Genomic DNA, 27,346 nt, shown 5'->3' on the forward strand with positions numbered 1-27,346 from the left:
CTCACCACATTCTCTTTTATCAATGATTTCAGACGCTCCAAAGTACAACACCTGTGAAAACACTAATCTCCTTACAACACTATTTAGCCGTTTTCAATGTTGGCTTTACATGGTTTAATGTATTGCTTTCAGTTTCATTCATTTTCCAGTCTGGGAACAGCAGAACTAAGTATTTTTAAACACCAACTGTCTGCCAGCTTGAGAGCCCCACCCCCCACCTCACTACTATCCCTCCCTTGGGCCAGAGTGAATACCACACCCTATTTTTAAATAAGTAAATGTAAGATATGCAAATAGAACTCTTGAATCATCCGATGTTGAGAAATAATTTAGTGCTTAATCTAGCATTTAACTAGATTGCCATGGCTGTTTGTTCAGAGAAAAAAAAAAAAAATATATATATATATATATATATATACACACACACACACATGTTAAACACAACTGCCTCCAAGTGACTGAATTGAGCAATAGCATCTCTGTGTGAAAACATTTTTGATTGAACTGAGCAAGTGAATACATACAACCCATCTAGGCAGATAGGTAATGTTTAACAGTGTATTTATTGACGAGAGGAAAGCATATGTTCAGGTTCAGTCAATTATCAACTTTATTTTCTTTACATTAATAAAACAGCATGGATCAGAGATCAATAAAGTGGAATGTTTGCCTTTCTAATACACCTCTCCTTCCTCATCCTCCTCATCTCCCAGGCTATCAGCTCCAACCTCCTCGTAATCTTTCTCCAGAGCGGCCATGTCCTCTCTGGCCTCAGAGAACTCTCCCTCCTCCATACCCTCACCCACATACCAGTGCACAAAGGCACGCTTAGCGTACATCAGATCAAACTTGTGGTCAAGCCGAGCCCAGGCCTCTGCAATAGCAGTGGTGTTGCTCAGCATGCACACAGCCCTCTGGACCTTGGCCAGGTCTCCACCAGGAACTACAGTGGGCGGCTGGTAATTGATGCCCACCTTGAAACCAGTGGGGCACCAGTCCACAAACTGGATGGAGCGCTTGGTTTTGATGGTGGCAATGGCAGCGTTCACATCTTTGGGAACGACATCACCACGATACAAAAGGCAGCAGGCCATGTATTTACCGTGGCGTGGGTCGCATTTCACCAACTGATTGGCTGGCTCGAAACAGGAATTAGTGATTTCTGCCACTGAGAGCTGCTCATGGTAAGCTTTTTCCGTGGAGATGACAGGGGCATAGGTGGCCAGAGGGAAGTGGATACGGGGATAGGGCACCAAGTTGGTCTGGAACTCTGTCAGATCAACATTGAGGGCACCATCAAAACGAAGGGAGGCAGTGATGGAGGACACAATTTGACTCATTAACCTGTTAAGGTTTGTGTAAGAGGGACGCTCAATATCGAGGTTTCTACGGCAGATATCATAAATAGCCTCATTATCAACCATGAAGGCACAGTCAGAGTGCTCCAGGGTGGTGTGGGTGGTCAGGATGGCGTTGTAGGGCTCCACCACAGCGGTGGACACCTGGGGAGCTGGGTAGACGGAGAACTCCAGCTTGGACTTCTTGCCGTAGTCGACGGACAGACGCTCCATCAGCAGGGAGGTGAAACCAGAGCCGGTGCCCCCTCCGAAGCTGTGGAAAACCAGGAAACCCTGAAGACCGGTGCACTGGTCGGACTGAAAGAAAAAGAGAAAATCATCAAATAATAAATGTATTTATATAATACAAAGACAGCAGTGCCAAGGGTTCACAGCTAATGATAAAAAGCGTATTAGTGCACAGCATGTAAACATATAGATGAAATTAAAACAGATCAGAGATAAGAGGGTGCCATACCATGGAGGGCTTTGAATGCGATCAGGAGGATCTTAAACTGAATTCTGCAGGGTGGAGGAAGCCGATGCAAGTGGGCCAGAATCGGGGAAATATGCTCACTTTGAAAGAGTGATACGAGATTGTTTTGTCTTGTGTTTGTTTAAAACACTGTACAGCTCTACATTTTAAAACATATACTTCACATATTTATTATTAGTTACGACACTTGGCTTTTGCAATACTTATTTTTGTCATTCACCACAATATGATTGCATACTCCTTGTATGTGAAAACCTACTTGGCAATAAACTGATTCATTTCCATTTAATACTCTTCAGAAAAATTGACTTCTGTTCTAAATGTACTGACCAGCTTTCGGATTCTGTCCATCACTGTGTCAATGATCTCCTTTCCGATGGTGTAGTGTCCTCGTGCGTAGTTGTTGGCAGCATCCTCCTTGCCAGTGATCAGCTGCTCAGGGTGGAACAGCTGGCGGTAAGGCCCCGTGCGCACCTCATCTAAGGGTAATGAGCATTAGATTATTTAAGGTTTTGAATGACAGAGGGGGGAAAAGGCATTTATGATACTTTTATCATTTATAATTAATGAGAATTTACCGATGACAGTGGGCTCCAGGTCAACAAACACTGCCCTGGGGACGTGCTTTCCAGCTCCAGTCTCCATGAAGAAGGTGTTGAAGGAATCGTCCCCTCCTCCTCCTGAGATGTTCTGGTCACCAGGCTTCCTGCCGTCCGGCTGGATCCCATGTTCCAGGCAGTAAAGCTCCCAGCATGAATTTCCAATCTGCACACCAGCCTGACCGACATGGATAGAGATGCACTCGCGCTGTAAAAGGAAAAAAGGTTGTTAAGAAACTATCATAAAAAGGAAGCCTAGATGGCTGATTCTTGTGCAAAAACAGTGTAACATGCATACATTCTAGTGGCACCACATGTGGGAGGACTGCTCTAGAGAAAAAGGCTATTTTAATAAGAACCAAACATCATATCATGATTTAAGTCACCTGACGCACACATTTGTCATCTGAACAGAAAGACAGTTATAATTAAAAACAAAAAGAGGCTAAATACTGTTTATAGCCTACGTCTAATACCGAAAGCACAATGACACAGTTGTTGGCAGACAGGTGGCACGATTGGACGTGAATGTGGGCCAGTGTTAAGAGAGGGTCCTACGCATTTACATTTTCTGCAACTATGTCACACGGATTGCGCCACTGCCACACCCCTTTAGGAGACTGGCGTGGCAGGCCAGAACGTAAACACACAGGCTAATAATCATCTAATTCGACCTAAATAAAGTAAAAATTGGAACCATGTCTCTCATCTCTCTAATGTGAAGACATTAGAGAAAACACGTCGGTTTGCTATACTGGCTCCAAAATGGTGGAATGAGCTCCCCATTGAGATCAGGACAGCAGAAAGCTTACACATCTTCCGGCGCAGACTGAAAACTCATCTCTTTCGACTCCACTTCGAGCAATACAATTACTAACAACGCACTTATATAGGCTACTAATAAAGGACTGGCTTATCTAAAGCCAGTTGAGTAGCACTTGAAATGTTTTGGCTCTATGAAACCTGATGTACTTATATGATTCTGTTTTCTTCAAGTTTGTATCTTCTTGATCGAATGCACTTATTGTAAGTCGCTTTGGATAAAAGCGTCAGCTAAATGCAATGTAATGTAAAGACACTAAACCGAGGTTGACACAAATGTTATCTGTGTTAATATCATGTTTTAAATATGAAACCATTAAACCTGGCCACTAATGAGACAGGAAGTATATTTATTTCCAACAATTCGCGCCGATTGTAAATGAGTCACTTCAACATCTTGACTGTGCCGTCGAGTTACACTTAATTTACCAACACCACAGTTAAAACGACTTATTAATGACGAAGCTTGATTTACCAGCTTATACCGCAACATTTTTGTTTCACTATAAAAAGTCTTCTTTAGAGAGTAAGCGGTTAAAAAACGTTAAGCTGGTTACGTTTTCGCATGATGACACACGTTCAGAGCGCAGCATTTGGTTAAATACACATCCTCGAAGTGGAGAAATCCTGTACTATCGTACTCACCATTTTTCTGAAGATGTGAAGACGGAGGGTTTCGATAAAGAAGAGGACAAGGCAAAGTTATCTCTCACAGCAGGGTAAGAAGTAACTAACTACTGTATTTTTTCTAGGCGGGGCTATTTATACTATTTTACGCGGCGCAATTGCTGCGGAATCTGATTGGATGAAAAGACAAGTGGGTCCACTTCTGATTGGTTGAATACTTTAGAATTTGTTTTAAAGAAACTTTATTGAGCACATGGAAAACAAGAACACTGGCTAACAAAATTCCTGTTCAAAGCGGAATCACCCCACCTAAGAACGCCAGTCCCATGGATGTACTGGGAAAACGTGGTTATTGCTGAACATTAATAAATAGACGTAGTAGAATAATACAACACATGCATATTACTATAAGAACGTTTAGCAAATAAGATAATAATAAAAAAAGATTGGCATATTCCGACTTTTGACGTTCATATTTGAATTACGATAAATATATATATATATTTTAGTCATTTTCAAACATATCTTTGTCTGACATGAGTAATATTGTCATTCTTTATTGGTAAATATCATTCATTGTATCAACTGCAGGAAATAGTAAGCCCTCCTTTTATATTTTTTAACTATCTGCAAGTTTCAGCAGAAAACTGCAATCCAACATTAAGCCAGTCTTTTTGTTTTCATCTTGCTGCTGCTCTGTCTCTTAAGACTCCAAAGCATGTCGAGTTACATTTCAGCTAATTGCATTTGAGACTGTGGTGTACTACACTGTGAAACTTTCTCTTTTCACTGGGATTTATATGCATTATTGTCAATTTGCTGCTTTGGTTTGGGAGCTGTAGAAAAGGGGGCAATAGGAAGCTTATGAGTGTCACAGTACTGTATGTTCCTCTTGGTTTTTAAATGAGAGCTGTGTATGTTTTGCAATAGAATGAGAACAAGAGAAAGGATTTATGTTAATAAAAAAAAAACAATCACTGTATGATGTAAGTTCCTCAATTTACATCGATACACAACAGAAGGGGATGTTTTGGCCTGTGCACAATTTGATGCATGTTTTAGTGTAGTAAACCGTCCGTTCTGATTCACAATGCCTTATTTTCAGGGCGTTTTAGTAGAGCCAAATACGTCAACTTGTGTACGCATGAGGGCACCGTGTGTGTATGCGTCTGTATTTTTGTATCATTTTGAAGTGCACATCTTTTCAGCATTCAAAATATTCTGATTTTTTTTTTTGTCAGAGGCAGTTATGCAAAGCTAAATTAATTTATTTCCCAAACAGTCCAATTACCTCATGATTGTGAGATGGAGAAAAACATATTGAATGGTTCTTAACTCCATGTCTTACGGTGAGAAGAGCACCCTCCAGATATGCTATATTATCTTTGAGCCATTTAACACATTGCTTTTGAGAAGAACAAAAGGTTTTAAGATGAATTTCCTTTGCAAATGAACAAACTGGTTTGGAGTTGTTCTAACGCATACTATATGACTTTGAGCCAAATTCTGGTTTTTGGGCTGTATAAATAAATTGACTTGAAACAGTTGCTGATTTAGAGTACTGGCACCTTTTTTATTCCAATTCAAGCACTGGTTATTTGTGAATAAAATAATCTCCGGAGCGTTTGCAATCAACGGGAGCATGTTGTTTCTTACACGACCACTAGAGGTGCTACACTTTAAAACGTGACTCTGGGTGTAATAGCTGCTGAAATGTCATTTCTCGGATGAGAATAGGTCATACAGGGCTCAATCATACATTGAGTAGAATAGGAAAGCATCCAACCGGAAAATGTATACACTGTAGCCAGTCAGAAACTGTGGAACATGTTTTACTGCTTTGTGGGAAATATAGTGTTCGGAGAGGTGTGTTTTTCCAGACACTGAAGAGGGCAGGATTCAGTGACTTGTCGATGTCGGGGCTGTTGGGGAAAACATCAGGCAATATTTATTGTGAGATTATTAAGTTTTTAAGAGAAATTGATAAATTTAAAATAATCTAGAGTTTTGGTTCTTTTTTTGTTTTGTTTTGGTTTGTTTGTTTGTTTGTTTTGTTTTTGTTTGTTTTGTTTTGTTTTATTTCTTTTGTTTATTGTTTTCTGGATAGTCTCTTGTCCACACTCCAGTCCAGTTGGTGGCGGTAATGCACCTATAAATTGGTTTGCCAACCGCCAATAAAATCTAAAGAAGAAGAAGAAGAAGAATAGCTGCTGAACAATCGATCGTTTTTGTAGGACAGGCTGCAATAAACCCGTTTCTGATTCTGATTATTGCACGGATAATAAATACATGTTTCCTGATGATTTAAGCTCAAGCTGGTGAATTAAAGCCAGCTTCTGTTGGTTTTAAGTGTTTTTGATCAATCACAAATTTAAGTGTTACTGCCGTTAGCATTTAGCATACAGCTAATACTTTTATGTACAGAAAATAAACGTACTTCAGCCGGTTTCTTGGGGTAGGGGGTTTCAGGTTTGCAGAAAGAGGTAGAGGGACCTAAAGAAAGAGGGTGTGAATAAAAGCGCAGCAGAAATAAAATTACTTTAAATTGTTTATCTTATGTGTTTAGCACATTAGACAGAAGACTTACTCTCATTGTCAGAACTGTCTGCTGGAGGAATGGAAACGTTTCATCCTGTAACATCCTGACGAAGAGGAGGAAAAACATGTCAATGTAAGTTTTATTGGGAACAAATCGTATTTTTATGATTATCAGGATAATTTTGACAGGGAAGCTTCCTGTAGGTTTCCGTTAACATAAAGTCACTGTTGGGGGCTGTTTGCCCATTCCTCCTTAGGAGGGTTTTTGGCAGGATTGTCAATTACGGCGATTACAATAGGGTCTTCGCCGACCTCTGGTCTCAGACCCTAATAACAGCTGTTGTTCCCAGACCTCATCTTTTGCACACTAGTTTCTTTGAGGTACAAACATTCATCCATGCATTATTAGTTTATGAAAGCCTGCGTAACACAACCGCTGTTTGTGCATCTTAATTGAAACATGTCACATCCTACACAAACACAACAGAGGAACAGATTATATGTCTGTATTTATTTTCATCAGAACACAATTTTAATCATTGTAGCAGTAGTTTTCATACTTTTTGAAAAGATCATGACTTGTGAGACTTTTATAAATCATTTCATCAAAGTTGTTTGTAAAAAAATTAAAGAAGTTACTTGAACTAAAGCATCTATAATATTACAATATACTGGTAGTATAGTAGTAATCATAATAATCATAATCGCAATGATACTTCTATATGACTTTAAACCTTTTTCATTTCTATAATCATAAATCTTTCACACACACAGAACCACAACCTTTCACAATAAGGTCGCGAAGCTGAGGACGAGTCTATTGAGTAAACCTCACCACATTCTCTTTTAACATCAATGATTTCAGACGCTCCAAAGTAAAAAATTAAAATAGAAGAAGAAGAGAAAGAAGAAAGAAACAGCATGACATGAACTAAAATAAAAATACACAAGGAAACCTGGACGCAAAGACATACAGTGTTCAGCATACTAGGGAATGTATTTACAACCAAAAAGGAATGGGCTTCTGCATAGATCCACAGGATAGAGAACTGAACTATTGTGAAAACAGAGAGAGGCTGAGAGGAAGTGAAGAGGGCAATATTTGTGTACATACCATTTGTGTGGTGGGTGCACAGGAGGTAAGGGGCAAGAGGCATACATAGTCTATATGTGCAGGGGAAAAACACAAATGTAGTTTTTGTAGTGTTGTGAAATATGACAGACCATACCCTACGACTGCTACAGACCACTGTCAGGGATGTAGATTGAATCGATAGGACCCTACACAGTTTCTTCTCAGTATAGTGCAGTAAAAAGTGAAAACACACTAGAAATGATATTAACACAGCAGAGTAACTGTTGTGTGCATGCCTGCATTACCAACCAAAGTCATCAAAGATTTACATCAGTCAAATCTAATTTTATTGTCTGGAAGAAACTTTGAAGCGGCATGAAGGACACCACAGCAATCACACCCATGCAACCACAGCCAGGATGGTTTCTGCATGTACAGCAGAAATTAGTTATTGTATGAATATGTCCAGCATTTGGTTTGTGATGGCTGTTGCATCACAGCATGAACTGCTGACATGGTAGGCAGAATGAAATCACATTTATGTCATGAATAGATCCCTTACACATGTTAATGGTGAGTGTGGTTGAGGCTTATGAAATGCAATCCGTTTATTGCTAACATGGCACATTTGTCTAACACTGACTGACCCTATCCTCCTGTTGTCCAGTGTGTTTGGTCATGAAAATCCTAGTTTCATATCAGATCTAAATTTGGTTTATTTGACTTGATAGGCTTTGGCACCAGTTTCAGTTAATTGCACCATCTCATTTCAGAAAAGGGTGTTGGGATATATTCTGAAGGGCATGTGAAAGGAAACAAATAGATACACCCCTACCTTGGTCAGTTTGGGGTCTTAGGCGCTAATACAGTTATTTGACATTGTACATTACAATGAATTTATACTAAAGTCCAGACAGTTTAAAGGCTGCAGTGAATAATGAGTTGACTAATGCATCAGGTGCCTGTAAAGACAGTGGTGGTTTGCCACACCTGTCCCTAAGGCCCCAAGGTCATAGCAGAGCTAATGAGCTCTCCAAAGATCACACAGCAATTAGCAACAGACACAAACACACATTTTTGCATACACACACTCCACACACATGCACACATGCACGCGGACACACATCCACACACAAACATGGACCCATCACCTTTTCCACCAGAGCTCAGCCTTCCTGACTCCTGTGTGTATGAACGTCCTTGTGTGACAGGTCTTCGGCAGCGGTAGCAATATAATATAATAAAAGATATGTCTATCTACTGGTGACCAATAGAGTAGCAGCATTTTTCTATCACCGACTGCGGCCGTCTGAGATGGGCATGGGTGTGCTGTGCTGAATGACAATGATTTGTTAGGTTTTTCATGCAAGCTGGAGTGGTAATGTTCAGAGTGGGGCAGGGTCCAAACACAAAAAAAGGTACAGCGTCAACATAATCCAATATACTGGTTATTTAGACATGTTGTGAATAAAGATGAATTTTGAAAATCCTCATATAAGCTGTATAATAAAGTTCTTGACATCAGATATCAGATTGGACATCTCATTTGAGTAATCAACTTACTTAAGAGTGGAAAAATGCATTAAACAACATCAGTTTATCTTTGATTACCTGATCTCATAGCCTTGTTCATCAAAGGAAAAACAATCTTGAAACTAAAAAGAAGTCAGCCCTTAAAGTCACACCATTCCTTTCTGTTCACACGCTGGTCAACATTTAGAAAATAAACACAAGTGTCAGTTTACTATTATCCAGTTATTCCATTAGTGCTTAAACAAACACACTCCTCTCTGGTTTGTTTCTGTTCTGCAGCAGCGGCCTGTGGAGTGCCTCGGTACTTCAGGTACACACGTTTAAAAGAAACAGGAAATTAGCCATTTTTCACCCTCTGTCTGCTAACAATTTGAATGTGAATGTTGATTATAATGTGTTGTACTGTTTATCTTAATAAGCCCTTTACTTAATGAGACATTAGTTTGATGTTTTTAGGAGAAAGTATGTGACAGTGGGCATGCTACAGGAGCTGATTTGGGATAAGATGTGGAGTGCGGAGTGGGGACAATAAACAAAAGAGGCTGTCATACTCTTGCTCCACATGCAGTTTGTTAACATCCATTACACATTTAGATTCAACAGTCGAAGCAGTTGTCCCCGTGTTGGTGATATGTACCTTGTATTATGGACAGGGGATTTTCCTTCACATAACTGCATGCTACCTTTCCCAGGGATACATTTTATTTTCATCCTATCTGCACGGGAGTTCCAGATATATATATATATATATATATATAACTGGAATATAACCATTATAGTACTTAAAGGCAACATCCAGTCATTATGATTCCTGTGAATGAGAAGGCTTGAGGATAAAATGAAACCACCAGTATTGACATCAGAATTGGTTCGAGGGCAAACAGTAAATTTAGTCTTTTTAAAGCAGTGTTAACAGGAAAAACGTATTTATACTTTAATTGCTGGTTACAGCAGGCCGAAGGGCAAAAAACAAGTCTTTAGAGACAGAAAGACAATTTAGTAATTATTTATGCTCTGGATAACTATTTTGACTGGATAATACCTTTTCAAATCTAATATAACACAAGCTTCTTTGTCAATAACAACAGGGTATCGTATATATTGATCCAGTGATATCTTTTTGATGTCAATAAACTCTGCTGAGCAATGCTATGTGACCACAATCTGAATGGGGTTTTAGTAAAAGGCCTAAAATAAAAGCTTTGGATAAGACAAGCTTAAAAGAGTTTCATGTTTTCTATATGAAATAAAAATAATCCCATCTGTGTTTTATTTTATTTGATTAGCTTCCTGTCCAGTGATTAAACAGGGTTGCTAACAAGTGGCTAAATACCGTTTCATCAACTAGTATTATTGAAAGGAAATTAAACGACAATTACCATAACCAATGTAAAGATTCCCTCCTAACTTTTACATTATATTGACTAAAAGCATTAAACAGGTTCTTTGGCTCTCATTGCATGCTTTTCTATCTTCATTCAAAACACAGCAGAATGCAACCTGAGATGTTTATATTCATATTTCTTATATTACACATATATATTACAGGGGACCTATCATGCAAAATGCACTTGTGTACGTCTTTTATACGTACATGAATATGTGTCCCCGGTGTTCCAGGGAACTCACCAAGTGTCAGAAAACACAACCCTCTCTATTTTCCTCCATACCCAAATCTCTAAAAAAGGGGCTGCAACGGATCTGATAAAAACTGATCCAGATTTGAACACTGTCCTGACGTCAGGACGGTGGCGCTACGGCTATTGGGCCAACTCCACCAATCAGGAGGAGACAGCCACGGACATTGCCGTTCGAAAGCGCTGGAGACGCTGTAGTACATATGCCAGGCCTGTAGATGGTGCTGTTCTGCCCTTATCTGCCCTTACAAACAGAGAGCTAAAAAATGTCAAATTGAGCAAAATGAGGCATGGCTAAAATGCATGATCTGTTTGGTATTTTGCAAAAAAAAAGTATAAATATGCCTTATATAGGTATGGTCCTACACTATATTATTCAAATATAGCATGATAGGTCCACTTTAATATCGTTTGTTATTTCCAAATTGTAATTATGTAACTTTGTTTATTTGGCTCAGCCCTATTGTAGTGTTGGCCTTAAGGTTTAATGATCACTCTGGTTTAATACGTCTTGGATGTTACTTTTATAGTTTTGGCTGTCAGTTTTATTGATAATGATCACATTTTACACAACAAGTTATTGCTGAGATCTGTCAACACGTCCTTAGAATGAGTCCACAAGAGGTCAGATGACACATACTTAGCATATATTATGCTTATTATATATTAAGATATCAGTTTAGCAAGATTAATGTATTTGGCATAAAAACAGAAAGTGAGATATCGTTTGTGATGCTGAAGGAATGCATCCTGGTCAGTTGTGACGTGTTGCATATTTCAGGGTTAACTTTTTCATTGCTTTGGATCTTTTAAAATGGTGTTAATAGGTAAATATTATCTCACGATTCATCCTAGTGTAGGAAAACTGTAAACCTTAGTTTACCCCAGAACTCATTCAGAAGCACATTTGAATCCCATTTTCCCAGTGATTGTGGCCAACACACCAGCACATCAGAGCTAAGTGACATCTGAAAGGGGGTTGGGGGGGGGGGGGGGCACATCAGCCTTTTAACTCGCCTTTTATGATACTTGTCACCAACACACACTCATCCTCACCTGCACACACATTCACACGTGTAAAGACATACAAGTACACCCATGCACACTCGCACACAGTTCAGAAACGCATATCAATCGCAAAGAAACTCGCAGCTAATTATTATTTTAACGTATTATCTGTCTTATTTAGAGAACACATTTTCTTCCTGTATGAGAGAACCAGAAATAAAACTCAAAAAGGATGAACATTAGAAAGAGAATATGATTGTGTTATCCCTTAGTCAGCCAGTGCAACAGAAACCAATAATTGGAACACAGTGTAAAAAAGCGTAGTGAGAGAAACTCAGCCATGGGGAAGCCGGCCTTCCCACTCAACAAAGGCTGTGGCATTGTCCCCTTTCTACCTAAGGGACTGTTGGAGTCCCTTAGTGTGTCTGTTTGTTTTCTTATTTATTTGTTGATTGAATTGTGTGTCTTTCGTCTCCAAGCGTCCCACATTTTCCATTTGCCAGAAAGCGTTGCAGAGTGTCCACAGGCACACAGCTCCAGCCCATCGCACAACTGTGGCTGTATTTTTCCACATCGGTTGCCATGGTGAGGGATTCCCCCACCCGGACAACCTCACCTCCTCCTGGCAGCTCTATCACTCCTCATTGGCAGGGCTCTCCTCCAGAGGCGTGATGGTGGGGAGGCCCAGTCCTGTTGCATTGTGGGATGCAGTGAGGCTGGCAACAGTGTGTAGGAGGACAAGGACCAGCAGGCAGAGTTTGAGCCGGCTGTTACACAGTCTGCAGGCTGCCGATGAGCTGAGGGAGGTTCGGTGCTGGCATGGCGGGTGAGTTCTTTTCAGCGTCCCCCGGGAACGGTTGTCCACTTTCAAGTCCCACCGCACGTCGCAGCACTTTGCATTCGGGTCAACACCTGATGGGTAGTCCTCCAGCAGCCCTGGGGGTTGTTTGAGGGGAAAACAGATCACATTAAGTCCTTTTAAATTCAACCATTTTCAAACTAGCCAAGAGAGCTCAGTGCACCAGAATGTAGAACATGTAAACAAATGGAGAAAAAACACAAGAATAAACATTGTTACCCAACTTTCCAACACAACATCTGTCTTCCAGACATTCACATCAGTTTTAAGTGTCCCTTAAAAATCTTTTTTTTCGTTTTATGCTTTTCTTGATTTGCTTGTATTTAATTGTTTGAAGCTGGAGCTGAAACATTAATTCAAAGTAGTCAAATGACAGAAACTACAGAGAATACTATTGATAGTAAATAACAATTTCTCTCAAAAATGCAAAATACTAAAGCTCCTAAAATATCAACATTTGCTGTTTTTTTTAGTATTTTCCGATAAAAAGTTATGTCTTTGGGAGTTGGGGTCGGGAAAAAAACAAACTTACACACAGGTAAGGTTTAGATAATTTCTTAATAAAAACAAGCCTAATCCTTCAAAATTCAAAAATGGACAAAAGCAGCATTGTTAATATATCAGCCCAAATGATAACAAGAAAAACGGACAAAAACAAAAATCACAAACACTATTTGTATTAGCTTATGCCAAACTGTACATTTAGGTAACCTGATGCTCAACATGACCACCAGGGGGCAGCATTACCTTTGTGATGTGACTGAGTGTCTCAGTATGTTCTGGATGAAAAATAAATCTCACAGTAACACTGCCCCCACTCACCTTCCATGTATGAGGAGAACAACATCTGATTAAGGTTAACCATATATTTAGCATTCAGCTTTGTGTACACATGTGTGTGTGTTTCCACTGCTGCAAACATTATTTCATTGCATTGAATTGCATACACTCAAACTGCTCAGTTGTGCAGCTACCTCTTGGTGCTGTCAGTAATTGGCCACCATGTTGTGGTGTGGTGTAACACCGTGTTTTCTGGTTATTAAACAGAACATCCTGTAACTGTAAAGTCACAAGTGTTTGCTGTGTGGCCATCAGAGGTTGGGTATCGTGTGTGTGTGTGTGTGTGTGTGTGTGTGTGTGTGTGTGTGTGTGTGTGTGTGTGTGTGTGTGTGTGTGTGTGTGTGTGTGTGTGTGTGTGTGTGTGTGTGTGAAAAGTCCACTATTTGGGGAGGTAATGCAGTTTTATCCATGAGTTGTTCAGTACTTTACTAGGCAGCTGCATGTACAGTACTTATCTTAAAACTAGGGTTAAACAAACCAATGAGCTTAAATCAGTCTAAATAATCCATAAACTGTAAGACTTTCTGTTACCTGTGCATATAAAACTTGGGCTGCCTCCATGAATGAGATCATCATTGTCAGGCAGGACGAAGGGGCACCGCTGCTGCACCTCCAGGCAGTACTGACCACAGGGGATTGGCTTACTGCAGTGCATCTGGGTGGTCTGGAAGTACTGAGAACACAGCCAGGGCTTATAAACCATCTAGGTGGGAGACATAGAGGTGAGAGCAGGGGGGAGAGGAAGACAGGTGGAGGGGGTGCAGAGATAGGAAATTGAAGAATTAGGAAGGGTTGCATTGGATGATATACGCATGCACACACTCACATGTACGTAAATCAACCATGACCTCAACAGCTATTGATTCTCACAGGACTGATCAGATATCCTGGTGATCCTGAATTTCACTGTTTAATGAATGTGGATGTTGCTGGGCTATCATCACTTTGACAGTCAATATATACAGTATTAGACCCTCTCACAACGACTCACATATTTCACGTTTACTTTGTCTTGCACAGGATTCCGAATAGGATTTGTTATCTTCAGGTGTTTCACTATGCCCACAAATCAATAGTAAAATAAAATTCAACTGCAACTTATAATTGAATGGGTCTGAATTGAATTCACCTTTCACTACCAAATTGAAAACTGTTTTTAAACAATTTCAACAATCTAAATAATTAATGGTATCAGATGCTGTTAGGTTTGTTTGCAACAATAACGCTTGTTAACACTGAAAGAAGCCAGGCTTATTTTTAGAATTATCATTATTTCCCTATCATGTAATGACACAAATACTGGTGTTAAATTAAATTGTGTTATAAATATGTATTTGAGATTAGTTTAAATATGCATTATATGCATGTGCATGCTCCTAACAGGGCCTGTATTATGTCATGTTGATTTTGTCTGTGTTCATTTCGAAATGTCTTCTCATTACATTACATGTCACTTGTTAGACGCTTTTATCCAAAGCGACTTACATACTCAATACTGTGGGCAATCCCCACAGGAGCAATTTGGGGTGAAGTGTCTTGCCCAGGGACACAACGACTTGCTGACTGCAGTGGGGTTTGAACCTGATCCGAACACCCACACTCAACCCACTGCACCACACGCCTCCCTTCTCACCTATGTTCTCAACTCTATAAGTGCACAAGTGGGGACAAATGATTTACTTCGCACCTATTTTTTTTCTCAATGTGATAAGCTATTTGCATCATGCAGTATTATCACCTGCAGCAATAAACTGGCATTTCCTGTGAAACTCTCCAGGGACTCCTAGTCAAGCTAGCACCTGCTATTAGCTAATCATCACGCCTAAAACAGTGCATCAAACCATAGGTCACATAACTCCCTGCATAGATATGCACTGTAAGTGAGGAATACAAACTGTTCATAAATGTATAAACAGATGTTCGTAATAATTCATATATAATGTTTAATTAACATAATCCATGTTCATGTTCATGTATGCAATAAATGCTCATACAAATTCATGTAGAGCTTCTTATGGATGAATCAGAATCTCTTACATGAAATAAGAGCATTACACAAGCACACCAAATCTAATGATTTTCATTACAAGTCCGAAATATATTCCCTGCAGGGAACAAAACAATTCTTTATGAATGTACACAACAAAAGGTTGCTTTGAACTGAGCTATAAATACATCTGTAAATGTTGACGCAATCTAACCAAGATGTAAAGCTGAGGACAGGGGAAGAACACATTGATGGTACAGAGTGAATTGTACATCCTTTATAGTGAATAACAGACATTGCAGGCTATGTTTTATGACAGAGGTTATAATGATAATGATGTTTGGACTTCATCAAACATAATTAGTAGGTTTCATATTAAAAAAAAATTCCTGAACAATGGAGGAGTTAACAATGGTGGATGATGAGGGATATAAACCTCCTTCGTTTAATCCTGGCAAAAAGGTTTCAAATGATGCAATATGTGATAAAAAACAAGTTTAAAAAAAGAGGATGCATTAGGAAACTATTCTTAGAAATTGTGTATTGTAAGTTTACATGTTGTCATAATAAAGAGATGCTTGACTATTGTCTTTATTGTAAAAAGGTTCCTATTGTCTGCCACTCAAATATCCCTTGGGCTGATAATGGCCACACTGAGATGTCCTTTTGTAGCATCTGTAATGATATAATGCATTATATCATTATCTAAATATTGCTTCAACATAACATGACTGCTCGGATGAATCATCTGTCATGCTTATTGCCGACTGAGAGCCATGTATTATATGCATGACCGAACACGTGCACATACGGACGTCCTGCACACATGCACAGAGTCTGTACAGTAAATTGCTCTGCGCTAATAATTTGATTTGCAGTCGAAGATAAGGTGGGTTTCTGTGGACACCACACACACACATAAATACACACTGCCCTTCTCGCTAATCTACCACTGTATAAATGCCACAAGTGAAAATGTGTAACATGACATCATTTGACATCTTGTGCATACAACAGTAGATGGATATTTCTAAATGATTTACACACTGTGAGTCTGTGTATGTTTGAGTATCAGTGTCCGTGTACGTGTGAAAGTACACAGCAGTCTTTTGCAATATATTTTCCACATCAAGTCCTCGTGTTTCCAGTGCTGTGGATCCTTTAGCTGTCAGCGTGGGGACATAAGGACGAACTGGGGTCGATTCTGCAACGTGTCGCAATACACCAACAATGTCACGGGCAATGAGTGTCAAGTAGAGTCTGTTTTAGTATTTATCAGACATTTTCCCTACTCAGCAGAATACAATGTTGAAGTCAAGGTCTATTTGGTTGCTCTTAAGCTCAGGCATAAATCAAAAATTCAAAAACTGAACAATATATATAATAAAACAAAAGAGATTAACTTTAAACTTCGCCTCAAGGAGGTTAGCCTGACTTTAGCATAACAGAAAAGGTCTTGTGTGAGAGGCAAACATTTTTCCATCCGCTTTTCCATTCCCTTTCATCAGAATTCATGGCAGCGTTTAGTAAAGCTTATTTACAAGGACAAAGAACTACAGTCGGTTTGATCTAGGTGACACTTTGACCATGCAACTTGAACAAAAAAGGGCAAGCGTTCCCTGTAACCTGCAAGTCAGCAGAACATATGTCTGAACTGCAACAGATGTGGGGAAGAAACCATGTCTTTTTTTGGCCCCTTTGCACTCGTTTTCAAGTTAGTAGTGCCCACTGGCTGCTGCTGCATGCACACTGAAGACTGTACTGTCGACCCATGACTAGTTATTTATCATCCTGCTGTCAAATCCCAGAGGAGGAGAAAGAGACATGGAGCGAGAGAGATACGAGGAGTGGCATTATAGAGATAGTGGTAGGATGGACTCTTTCTCTCCTTTATATAACAATATAACAATCTGATGTGTACTCTCGACCGCCTTGGGGAGACAGTAAAATACTGCTTTCTCCTCAGCGAGTTAGAGGTCGCCAGCTGGCTCTCAAAACTTTATTCTCCTTTCTTCTGTCACCTTTTACTTCCTTTAACATCTCCCACTTGCTTTTGCTGTCTGAACTCCTCCCCCTCCAGTTTTGTGTCATCTTTCCCATGGAGGGTGTGACTGTGGCTGGGGGTGTTTCTCAATCGCGAGTAAAGCTGCTTCAGAGCCACTATTTCAAGCATACTACGTCATCGAGTGCCGCCGAAGTACTGTTCCAATCTCCAGCATACTTGGAAATCTACCGAGCCCGGCGTACTCCGTTTGGAGAAATATCGAGGCTGCACATGAGTAGACTCCGCGGTCTTAAAATCCCCACAATGCTTTGCGCACGGACCAATTTCCCTAAATCTGTGGCGGAAGATGTAAGGCGGGGCTTCTCATATGACGCACACCTGCACACTTGCTAGCGTGTTCCACACTTCGTTTTCCGAATGCCAGGAAGTATTCTTGACTCTCTTCTGAAGCAAGATGCTCGGCAGACATGTGCTACCAAGCAAGCGTACTCGCGATTGAGAAACACCCACAGTGTCCCAAAACCCACCTCATTGTTTGATTTGCTAGTGATACTTTTACCGTAAAGTCTCAAATGGAAGCACACGTGAAAAGAATAAGAAATGTATTTTCATCACTGTTGGCAAACATCAATGTGATACAGTGGATCGCAACACTGATTTATTAATTGAGTATTTATTTATCAATAAATAGTGCACAATAATTAACACAAGTATGACATCACATCAGTATGACAGCATAGTCACATGATAATCTCTGGTCTATTTTTTATTTCTTGATATTTCCATCCTTTCTCTGCATTTGTATGCACATTGCGTCGGATAACAGCAAAGTGGGTTACATGTAATGCATAGAAATGAATAGATTTAATGTAAATACTTTCATAGGGGGAAATTAAGATAAACAAATGTATAAGCACAGTTGGACTTTAGGTTAAATGTTCTCCAAGTGCCTTAGTTGGTCACAAAACCCAATTTCCAGACTTAATGCTTTAGTTCAGTTACAATCTCTTTGCAAAACCCAGATATATCTATAGGTGGCATGAACGCAATCAAAGTCAACGGAAACAATACAGTGGATAGGAACAGATGCATATTTGCTTTAGGCATTTTAGGTGAAAACACATGTGCTAAAGGGCAAAAATTACAACCAAAACTTCAACGAATATGTGTTGCTGTCTGAATTGTGTGACGACATGAATATACAAAGACCACAGACTGCATAAAGATGGATATCAGCGGAGTGGTTGTTCACCAATAGGGAGGACGGAGTTTCGATCCCCGGGCCCCTGCGGTCAACTTGTCTAAGTGTGGGCAAGATACTGAACTCCAAATTGGTCCCTATGGCATAGCTGTGTGTGTGTGTGTGTGTGTGTGTGTGTGTGTGTGTGTGTGTGTGTGTGTGTGTGTGTGTGTGTGTGTGTGTGTGTGTGTGTGTGTGAAGATGTATCACTCCTTGAAAAAAGGTGAAAGCCTCTGCCTGCAACTGGGTTGTAAAACTACTTTGAGAAGTCGCAAAAACTAGAAAAGCACAGTATAAATGCAGTCCATAAGAGAGGGTCTTGATGAATCGTGTCTGTGTATTTTATACAATCACACATTGAGGATGTGTTTAGTGTAAGTGTGTTGGTAAATTGCTCACTGATCATGGTTAATAGACTAAAAGGGGTCAAAGAAAGTTTGAATATAAAAAAAAAGGACAGTTAAAATGATTTGGCAGCAATCCAGTCTGCAGCTCAACAACGCATACAATTTTGTATCTTTGTTATATTAAGTCCCAATATGTTACACCATAAATCCCACTCCCCTCCTGGTTTACTTTCTGCAGTGTTGTGACTCAGCTGTCCCGTAGATTGGATTATTTCATAACGATTAGGGTAATAAGGTTATAATTGATGGAAGGCTGATCCTGGCCTGTGGTATTGGTTTTAAGTGGCCCCGGATGGCCCTGCCTTGTCAGTGCCTTGTCTTTAATGTTTTATCATTACTTGTGGTTGTGGCTAAACTGATGTCAAAGGCTGAGGGGAGATGGTAACAACACAACAGATTACTGAAACTCATTCCTCTTCAACATGAAGCGTAGAGAGGCACACACATTCAAAAACTCAGTCTCATGAGCCGCCTCATCAATTACTTAAACAGCCATTCACTGCTTCACTGCATTTAGGCTATCCTCTTTTCTTTTATCCGCTTTTCTGCTCTGCTTATTTAAATGATCCTCGGCTTAAATAATGAACCAGGACAAGTGTACAGCACAATAGTCGGAATTTAAATGTGTTTTATTTGAAAAGGGTCGATGCTATTTAACAGAGATCCAATGCAGAGCATGAAAATGGTGTGCTGCATAGAGTTTGTAGCTATTGCTCATTTTCAACTCTTGTCCCTGGTATGGCTTTTACTTGTGCAGTGTGATTAAAATACACAGCTTTTAGTAGCATAAGAGCACAATACACAGTGATATCATAATACACAGCAACAGGGTATACAGCAATACTCTTACAAAGACCTACATTCACCATGCTCCTAGTTACATTGCTACTGACTTGTCTTTGGATATATATTTAATAGTGACTCTAAGGCTAGATTGTTCTTACATTTAAAAGTCATTTGAGTTTACAAAATTAGTAAAGCACTCAAAGCTGGTATTAGCATACTTTTAAGATTGTGTCAGGAAATAGTCAAGTAAAGCCTCACCGTCTCTGCTTTTAACTCATTTTACCAGGAAAATACACAGAGTTTCTTTTTTGTTTAACCTGAATAATCATTCTAATTGTATCTTCATACTCCAAATGCTGTTAGGTCTTCAGCTGCAACATTTTTTAATTACTAATTATAGTCAACAAGCACTGCTAAAACAAATGCATTTTTAATGTTTGAATGAGCTTGAAAACGTTAACGATTTTTGGCGTTTTTGACTATTGTAAATACTCGTTAAAAAATATATACAATGCAAGTTTTAATTGGTTTTATTGAAATAAATGAATGGACCCTATGCACTATATACTGTCCACTGAATGACATGTAATTTCCCATCCACCGAAGATTATCATTCTGTATGCTCTCCACAGTGCTGGATGAAATGAGCAGTCCATTCAAGCAGTGACAGTGAGGCCGTCCAAGATGAAAGGGGTCAAATAGAGGTTGTGCTTTAGTAGGAGCCAGCATGTAAACTATCACTTTAAATCCTACAGCAGCAGCAGCAGCAATGCCCCATGGGAATTACACTACAAGATGGGGGGCTGAAGGGTCAAATCACAAAGGTTACACTAAATATAATCTGGAAAAAAAAACATCCACATATGTAAACAAATGAGTGTGCATGGCTAAACACCGGTAAGTCAATGAATGTAATCAAGTGTTAACTCAAACACAAAGACAAATCAAACCATGGGTCTCATGTGCATGTATAATCAATTCAATACTACCCATACTCCCCTGCTAACATAATCAAATAACATTTAATTGGCTGTGATGTGCATTTCCTTTTTATGTAAAGTGAAAACATGCATGTGTGTATATTGACTAGTCTTAGGAGTCAGTGCCTGGCAAGCGTACACACGTTGTCAACAGCAGTTATTAACCCTTATGTTGTGTTCGGGTCTCCCATGACCCGTTTCAAGTTCAAATTATATAATAACTACGCTCTAGTTTTTTTTATCGGAACAAGGCTTCATGATATCCTCCACAACAGCTATATAAACACTACAAAACCGATTTTGACAATTTTAGCCAAGGCTGAAGGTCTTATAATTTGGTGTTCGGGTCTGTGAAGACCCAGCAGAATTGTTTTGGGTCACTCGGGGTCAAATTTGGCCCAATCAAGATTCATCTTTTACTTTAGACACCCCACCCCCATCCCCTTCATCCACTGTAACAATATTTTTTTGCAACATGCACCTGGTCTCCCATCCCTGTGACCTCCCCCCCCCCACCGACGGGAACTCAACCTTTGTCAAAGAATATGTACACTAACACTTGAACCTGAACACACACATGCACATGTGCAATATGTGGTGTAATGTGTTTTGGGGCCATACAATAAAAATAACAACAGGATTGTACGGTTATGAATGCATTATAAGTTAGTTATGATGTAGTTAAAACAATATTGGATGATAATCATCTTTTTGTTGTGTTTTGGACTGAAATAAATCATGGGTCAAAATTGACCCGCGAACGGTAACAGCTTTCGAACACAACACAAGGGTTAAGGGAAAATGTAATGATCTAACAGGAGAAACACTGAAATAAAAAGGCACGTTTAGCCAAGGTGGTTAGAAAACCCAATGAGATTGTTTTAGTCAAACAAAAGGCGAGCAAAGCTGCCGGCACGTCGACTCTACACACACAATTCATTGATTAAAAGAGAAGTGGCGCAGAAAGCACTCATGCAACTCCCTGAGAGGCACCTATTCAATTACATTCATGTTATATTTGGATGACTGTGTGGAAACATGAGGGCTGGTTTTCATTATGACCCACCTGCTGTTTGTGGCACATGCTTAACAAAAACGTTTGCACATACACACAAGCGGTCGTGAACAGCTAAACACCACATTGTATCTTTTAATATGGGCTGCTTATTTTGGCAACAAAAGCCATGCTAATGTAATTACCACACGCCAGAGCCCTATAATAGAAGAGTTACGACATCTCCGTTGACTCCAATGGACCAGTTTTTTACAGCAATGGCGGATCGTGGAGCCTCTCAATAGTTCCCGGAGGTTAGCGGCAAGGCTAGCAGCATAATAGACCGTTCGTGATGGACTTTTAAAGGTAAGAAGACGTTTAAAGATTTATATTGCGGATATTATCAGCACATCTGAATCAAATTAACATGTGTATTAAAGGATGTTAGTGGATTATCCCTAAATCTACTGATTTAGGGAACGTTTACAGATAACAGATTAGGCTAGGATACCAGATAAAGTTAGCAACACACGTTAACCATGATCAGCCTTTTAATTGTAAATTCCGTTCTCTAATGTCATTTCGTCCAACGTTGTGGAATTAGAGAAAAGGGGTTTCTAAACGTGATTTTATGCGGGGTGGAGGGAGTTAAATATTAGTTAAATATAACATTGGGGCGTGTGATTGTAGTGGGTGGAGGTGGTGAAATGAGGATATCCATTTTGGAGTTCAAGCTAGTAGTTAACGTTACATAATAATAAGGAAGAGAGCTATTTTTATGATACATCACTATTGATATGGATTTAGAGTGCATATTTGAGACTTCCAAACAGTAAACAAAAACGTAATTTACGAGTGAGTGTTTTTAGCAGAGCCATATTATGTCCTTGTGATTCTGTTGATTATTACCCGTCTGTATTATGTTGCAGCTCAGCTGATTTTGGATTGATGGCAAAGGGAGAGGGACTTAAGTGAGAGTGAAAACACAAGGTAAGTTTAAAATAGGTCAGCAATTTCCCATCCTATAGGTTGCTATATAGATGTATCTAACCCTTTCTCCTGTCTTTGTCTCCCTCTTTCAGCACAAGAACCCCCGGGGGATTCAATGGAGCCTGAAGACCTGCAATGAGACCCTCACCCTGAGCCTGAGTCTCAACTCCCAGAGTTTTGCAAGCCTCTCCCTGTTCCTTATTTTTATTAAACAGACATTAAGCTTCCCAATGGTGTGGTCTTCGTTTTGTGAAAAATATGATTACCTCACATATTTTGTTGCTGTTGTTGTCTTTTGTGATAGTTAAATTGCTCCTGCTGACTTGAGCCAACCATTCTTTCCTCCTCTCTGTGTCAGTGGGGAAACTTTACATTTGCACTCCTTTCTCTGAGCGATTGGAGCATCCCCCGGCAGCACAGCAAACCATGGGGGAGACGATATGCCAGGACAACACAGAGGAAAAGGCACAGACAAACTGCATGACATGCTATTCAATGTTTATTGAATTCCATTTATTTACAATGGATGTTCCTAAAACAACACATTTAACATCATCATGCTGCTGCTGCTAGTCCTTTGACTCATTGTGCTGTCAGTTGACAATCATTGATAGGCACCTGTCGGTCTCCTGTCCTTTCTGAAAGTCATAAAGATTACATTACTCATTTAGATTACTTATGTCCTCAATTACCATGGGATTACTGAAACCACCATGAATTAAAGAAATGTTAGAAATTAATCTAATCAGAATTTTGAAACCTTCCTTCCCATCCCCTCCTTCTAAATATATCAATACACATTAGGATATGATGCTTCTGACTACCATACAAGTTTAAGAAGATAATATTTGTTTTAAAGAATTCAAAGCAATAAACAACAGCAACAGGCTCTTTAACCAAGGCAACGTTAGCCTAACATGTATATGTTAACAGATAAGATAGCTGTTCACACTATCTATGTATATTTTCTACTTTTTTAATGCTATTTTATTTCTATTTAAGATGTTTACATACATTTTCGATTGTTTAATTCTAGTCTTTTAACTGTAATGTGCAATGCCTTGTCTTTTGCTGTGGCAGTGTAAACATTTCCCCAATTGGTATCAACAAAGTACTTCTTATCTTATCTTAATCCTCAAATATTAGCGAATTTTACTTTTTTTTTAATGAAAACATTGATGTAATTACATACACATATCGATATGTTGTATAAATATTGCAAATCAAAACCTTTATTGACCACTAATTACCAAAAATCGCAGTTCTATCTCCTGTTATAAATGCATTCAAATGGCCCGCCACGAACTTCCGGGAGCTTTCTGAGTCTCTCTGAACCACGTGACGATCAAGCATTTTGGACTTCCGCTGTCGCAACTCTTCTATCTATACGGCGCTGCCACACGCCAAGGGCATACAGTATTTTATTGAGTGAGGTTATTAAAAGCAGAATATATCCAAACAAATAAAGAGACAGAGGGGGAAGAGTGTGTAAACATAGAATAACCTCAGTTTAAAGACATGGCCAAGTTCACTCAAGTGTTTTCCTGCGACGTTTGACAGGGCATGTTTAATGTAGAAATCATGCAGTGGGATGCTCAGGAAAAAAAGGAAAAATACAACAAGCATTATGAGCGCTGAATCTCAATAGCAGCAGAATAGGGATAGGCTGCATGAAAAATGAATGAATGAAAGATACGGTCATGGCAGTGTGTGAATTAATAATGAGGAAGGAGTTGTTCACTGCCTACAAGAGTGTCGGGGGGTTCAGGTCTGAGCCTCCGAGACGATCTGTTTCAGAGTCAGGATGTCATTCTGTCGGGACCAGTTGATAAAGGTATCACCTAGCTAGCTCCCATCACACACACACACACATTTATAAACATTAAATATGTAATATACAAATATTGTGGCCAAGAGCTACTTGCATCACATCGCTTACATTTATTCACATAGCACTCATCAGTTGAATTAAGCTATACGTTTGTACACGTGTGAAATTGCAATACCCAAAGCTTATCAAAAATCTTAACTTCACATCAAGGTCCAAGAAAACGACAATTTCTGACTTCTTATTATGGCCTATATAGTAAATACATCGCCTTAATCCACCATACAGGTGTATGCTGGACCCACATAGGTTCACTCTAATAGAGTCATTTAAATGTTCATCAGTCAGTCTTGTTCTATATTTAGATTTCATGACATTCATGTCAGAAAAAGCTGCTTCACAAAGGTATGTAGAGCCAAATAAAGCAGACATTTTCAATGCTGCTTGGTGATGTTCTTATAGTTTTCTGGGTCTACAAGGCTCCAGAAATGTTGTGAGTTTTGCTGAGCGCACACTTACATTCTCTGTCTTACTGTTACATAAATCCCATGAATGTATGAGATTGAGTTAGCTTTATCATATCTCAATCAGAGATCAACATATGTTTAAGTGAATAATAAAGTTTCTATCCGGTTACTATCAGCCTGTCACTCATTATTTTCAGGGAGGGAGGGGTTTGGAGGAACAGAGAGGAGACGGTGATCGCAGAAGCTTTCCTTATGCCTTCACAAACTTTACACACGTATTTATCTTTATATATACAGACTATGGTATTTATCCTCTGAAAATAGCAAGAGGACGTTCATACTCTGCAATCCAAGACTTGATTAAATCCACAAAAAACCTGTCAAGGTGCTAACGCGAGTATTTTTTTAAACATAAATCCATGTGTGTCTGAGCCGCAGCAACACGGACTGATTTAGGTGCATTTATTGTCGTCGGATTTTTCTACACAGTCTGTGAAACGCGAGCGGCGAGCTACTGAAAAGCTGCCCGCGAGCTACCGGTAGCTCGCGATCGACGTGTTGGAGACCCCTGATCTAAAGGGATGACAGTACAGTATAAGGAAGACAAGTGGTTCTGATTCAGGCACCAATAAGCACAGTTTACACTTGACTAATTTGGGCCCTATTGACAACTAAACTCACATTTTGGCAAGGCTCAAGGTTTTATAGATCGGCATGATATTTCATCCGGATATATCATGGTTCCCAGAGATGAATTGGAATGATTTAAGCCTTTTTGAAAGCCTTTTCATGTAGCTCCACCAGCAGGTTTACATAACAAATTAAGCTTGGCAAAAAGTAAAATTATGCCTACTTTATCTGTTAATTTTCTCCTTGTTTCTCCTTTCTTGAAATTCTCCCAACCCATTTCTTTAAATGGTAAGGAAAGATACAAGAATACGTAAAGTCTGAAGTGGGTGACAACAGCAAAATGCCACAGCGAAAATGTAACAGGGGAACCGAGAGCAGATCAAATAGGAAGAAAGTTTAATACTAAAACATGACCTTACTATCAAACACAGTGAATTCCCTCTGCAGTTAAAGGTAAAATAACAGAGTTACAAACAGAAACAGTTTGACCCCTTATTCATTTTGAAAGAGCATCGGCCAGAGGGGAAACTCATTGGGTTTGCTGTGAACCAGCCAAGAATACGTTAACATTTTTGTGGTCCTGTTACTCTGGAAGTCTAAACCCTAAAACTCCTCTAATACAGAATACAGATGGCAGAGACAAAGAGAGTGTCAGAGAAATGATGCATGCCAGGATGGAGATGGATGAAGGAGAAGAACATTTTCTACAGGGAGAACATCCATATGCACAAAACATTTGCCCTAAAACTCGTTTTGTTGATTAATGGAGGTTATCTGGATGTAATTCATCGACACTGTCCTGCTGACACACTATGATAATTAATTTGACAAAGATAATTATCAGCAAGACGGGCCTACTGTTAGTGAGAGTGATGAATCAACACCCACTGCAGTCATACAGCCTGCTGTTAGCTCTGCTGGTCCATGCTTGTCTGCAGGAGTCTTTACCTGCAGCTCAGCTATAAACTCCCTCTGAGGCTCTCATTCCTGCATCCCCAGCCACGCAAACCTGTTAAATACTGCAGGTAATCCCAGCGACAGACAACTGTTCACCATAAGTATCAGAGGAAAATCCCTTTTCTGCTATCTCTCCTGCTGCTATGCATGACTCCCCCTCCCCTTTCACCACCTCACTCCCCCCCCCATGTCTCCCTCTGCAGTGTGTACTGCAGCAGTTGGATGAAAAATGGCCTTGAAGGGGGGGCTGGCGCAAGGTTGCCTGCAGAGACATAACAGATATACACACTCACCTTCAGACACTCTTTTTAGCTTTGCTGTGCCATTTCTCTATCTACCTTTCACTCTCTTTCACAGGAAAAAGCATTTAAAACAGAGAGAGAGTTACAGACGGACGATTAGGGACAGTTGCCACTGACCGAGCCAGGTCAGCCATGTCAGGCCCTGGGTATCAGATCCCTTGAAATTGAGCCCATATCCTAAATTGGTCAGTGCATAAAGTATGCAGCATAGTGCATTCACATACACAAAGACCTTTCCTCAGCACTTCAATTGAGATGTGTTTGGCTGTTCACATCTTTATAAAAAGAGTTATATCATCCGGCTAAGTCATGAGAGATTAAGTCAGAGATAAAGGAGAATGAATCCTGGAAAGATTGCCACTGAAGTGCATCTCTGCTTCAGTTATTTGATTTTACAGTTTC

At 39.7% G+C, this 27,346-nt stretch overlaps 2 protein-coding genes across 2 annotated transcripts in view; both read right to left on the bottom strand.

Moving 5' to 3' along the window:
- Positions 1-659: 659 nt before the first annotated feature.
- Positions 660-3,980, bottom strand: LOC117481470 (tubulin alpha-1B chain-like). Its single transcript, XM_034129160.1, has 4 exons — positions 3,900-3,980; positions 2,412-2,640; positions 2,164-2,312; positions 660-1,655 (listed from the first exon to the last, which is right to left on the bottom strand). The coding sequence occupies exons 1-4, from the start codon at positions 3,900-3,902 to the stop codon at positions 675-677; spliced, it is 1,362 nt and encodes a 453-aa protein (XP_033985051.1). The 5' UTR covers positions 3,903-3,980; the 3' UTR covers positions 660-674.
- Positions 3,981-11,158: 7,178 nt separating this feature from the next.
- The window catches only part of LOC117481465 (transmembrane protein FAM155A-like), a 74,758-nt gene continuing 58,570 nt past the window's right edge, over positions 11,159-27,346 (bottom strand). Inside the window, exons 2-3 of the mRNA XM_034129153.1 lie at positions 13,903-14,074; positions 11,159-12,608 (exon numbers count right to left, since the gene is read on the bottom strand). Of these exons, the coding sequence (XP_033985044.1) occupies positions 12,307-12,608; positions 13,903-14,074 (474 nt within the window). The 3' untranslated portion in view covers positions 11,159-12,306. The remainder of the gene's footprint in view (positions 12,609-13,902; positions 14,075-27,346) is intronic.

This window comes from Trematomus bernacchii, unplaced genomic scaffold, assembly GCF_902827165.1.
Source record: "Trematomus bernacchii unplaced genomic scaffold, fTreBer1.1, whole genome shotgun sequence".
Taxonomy (NCBI): Eukaryota; Metazoa; Chordata; class Actinopteri; order Perciformes; family Nototheniidae; genus Trematomus; species Trematomus bernacchii.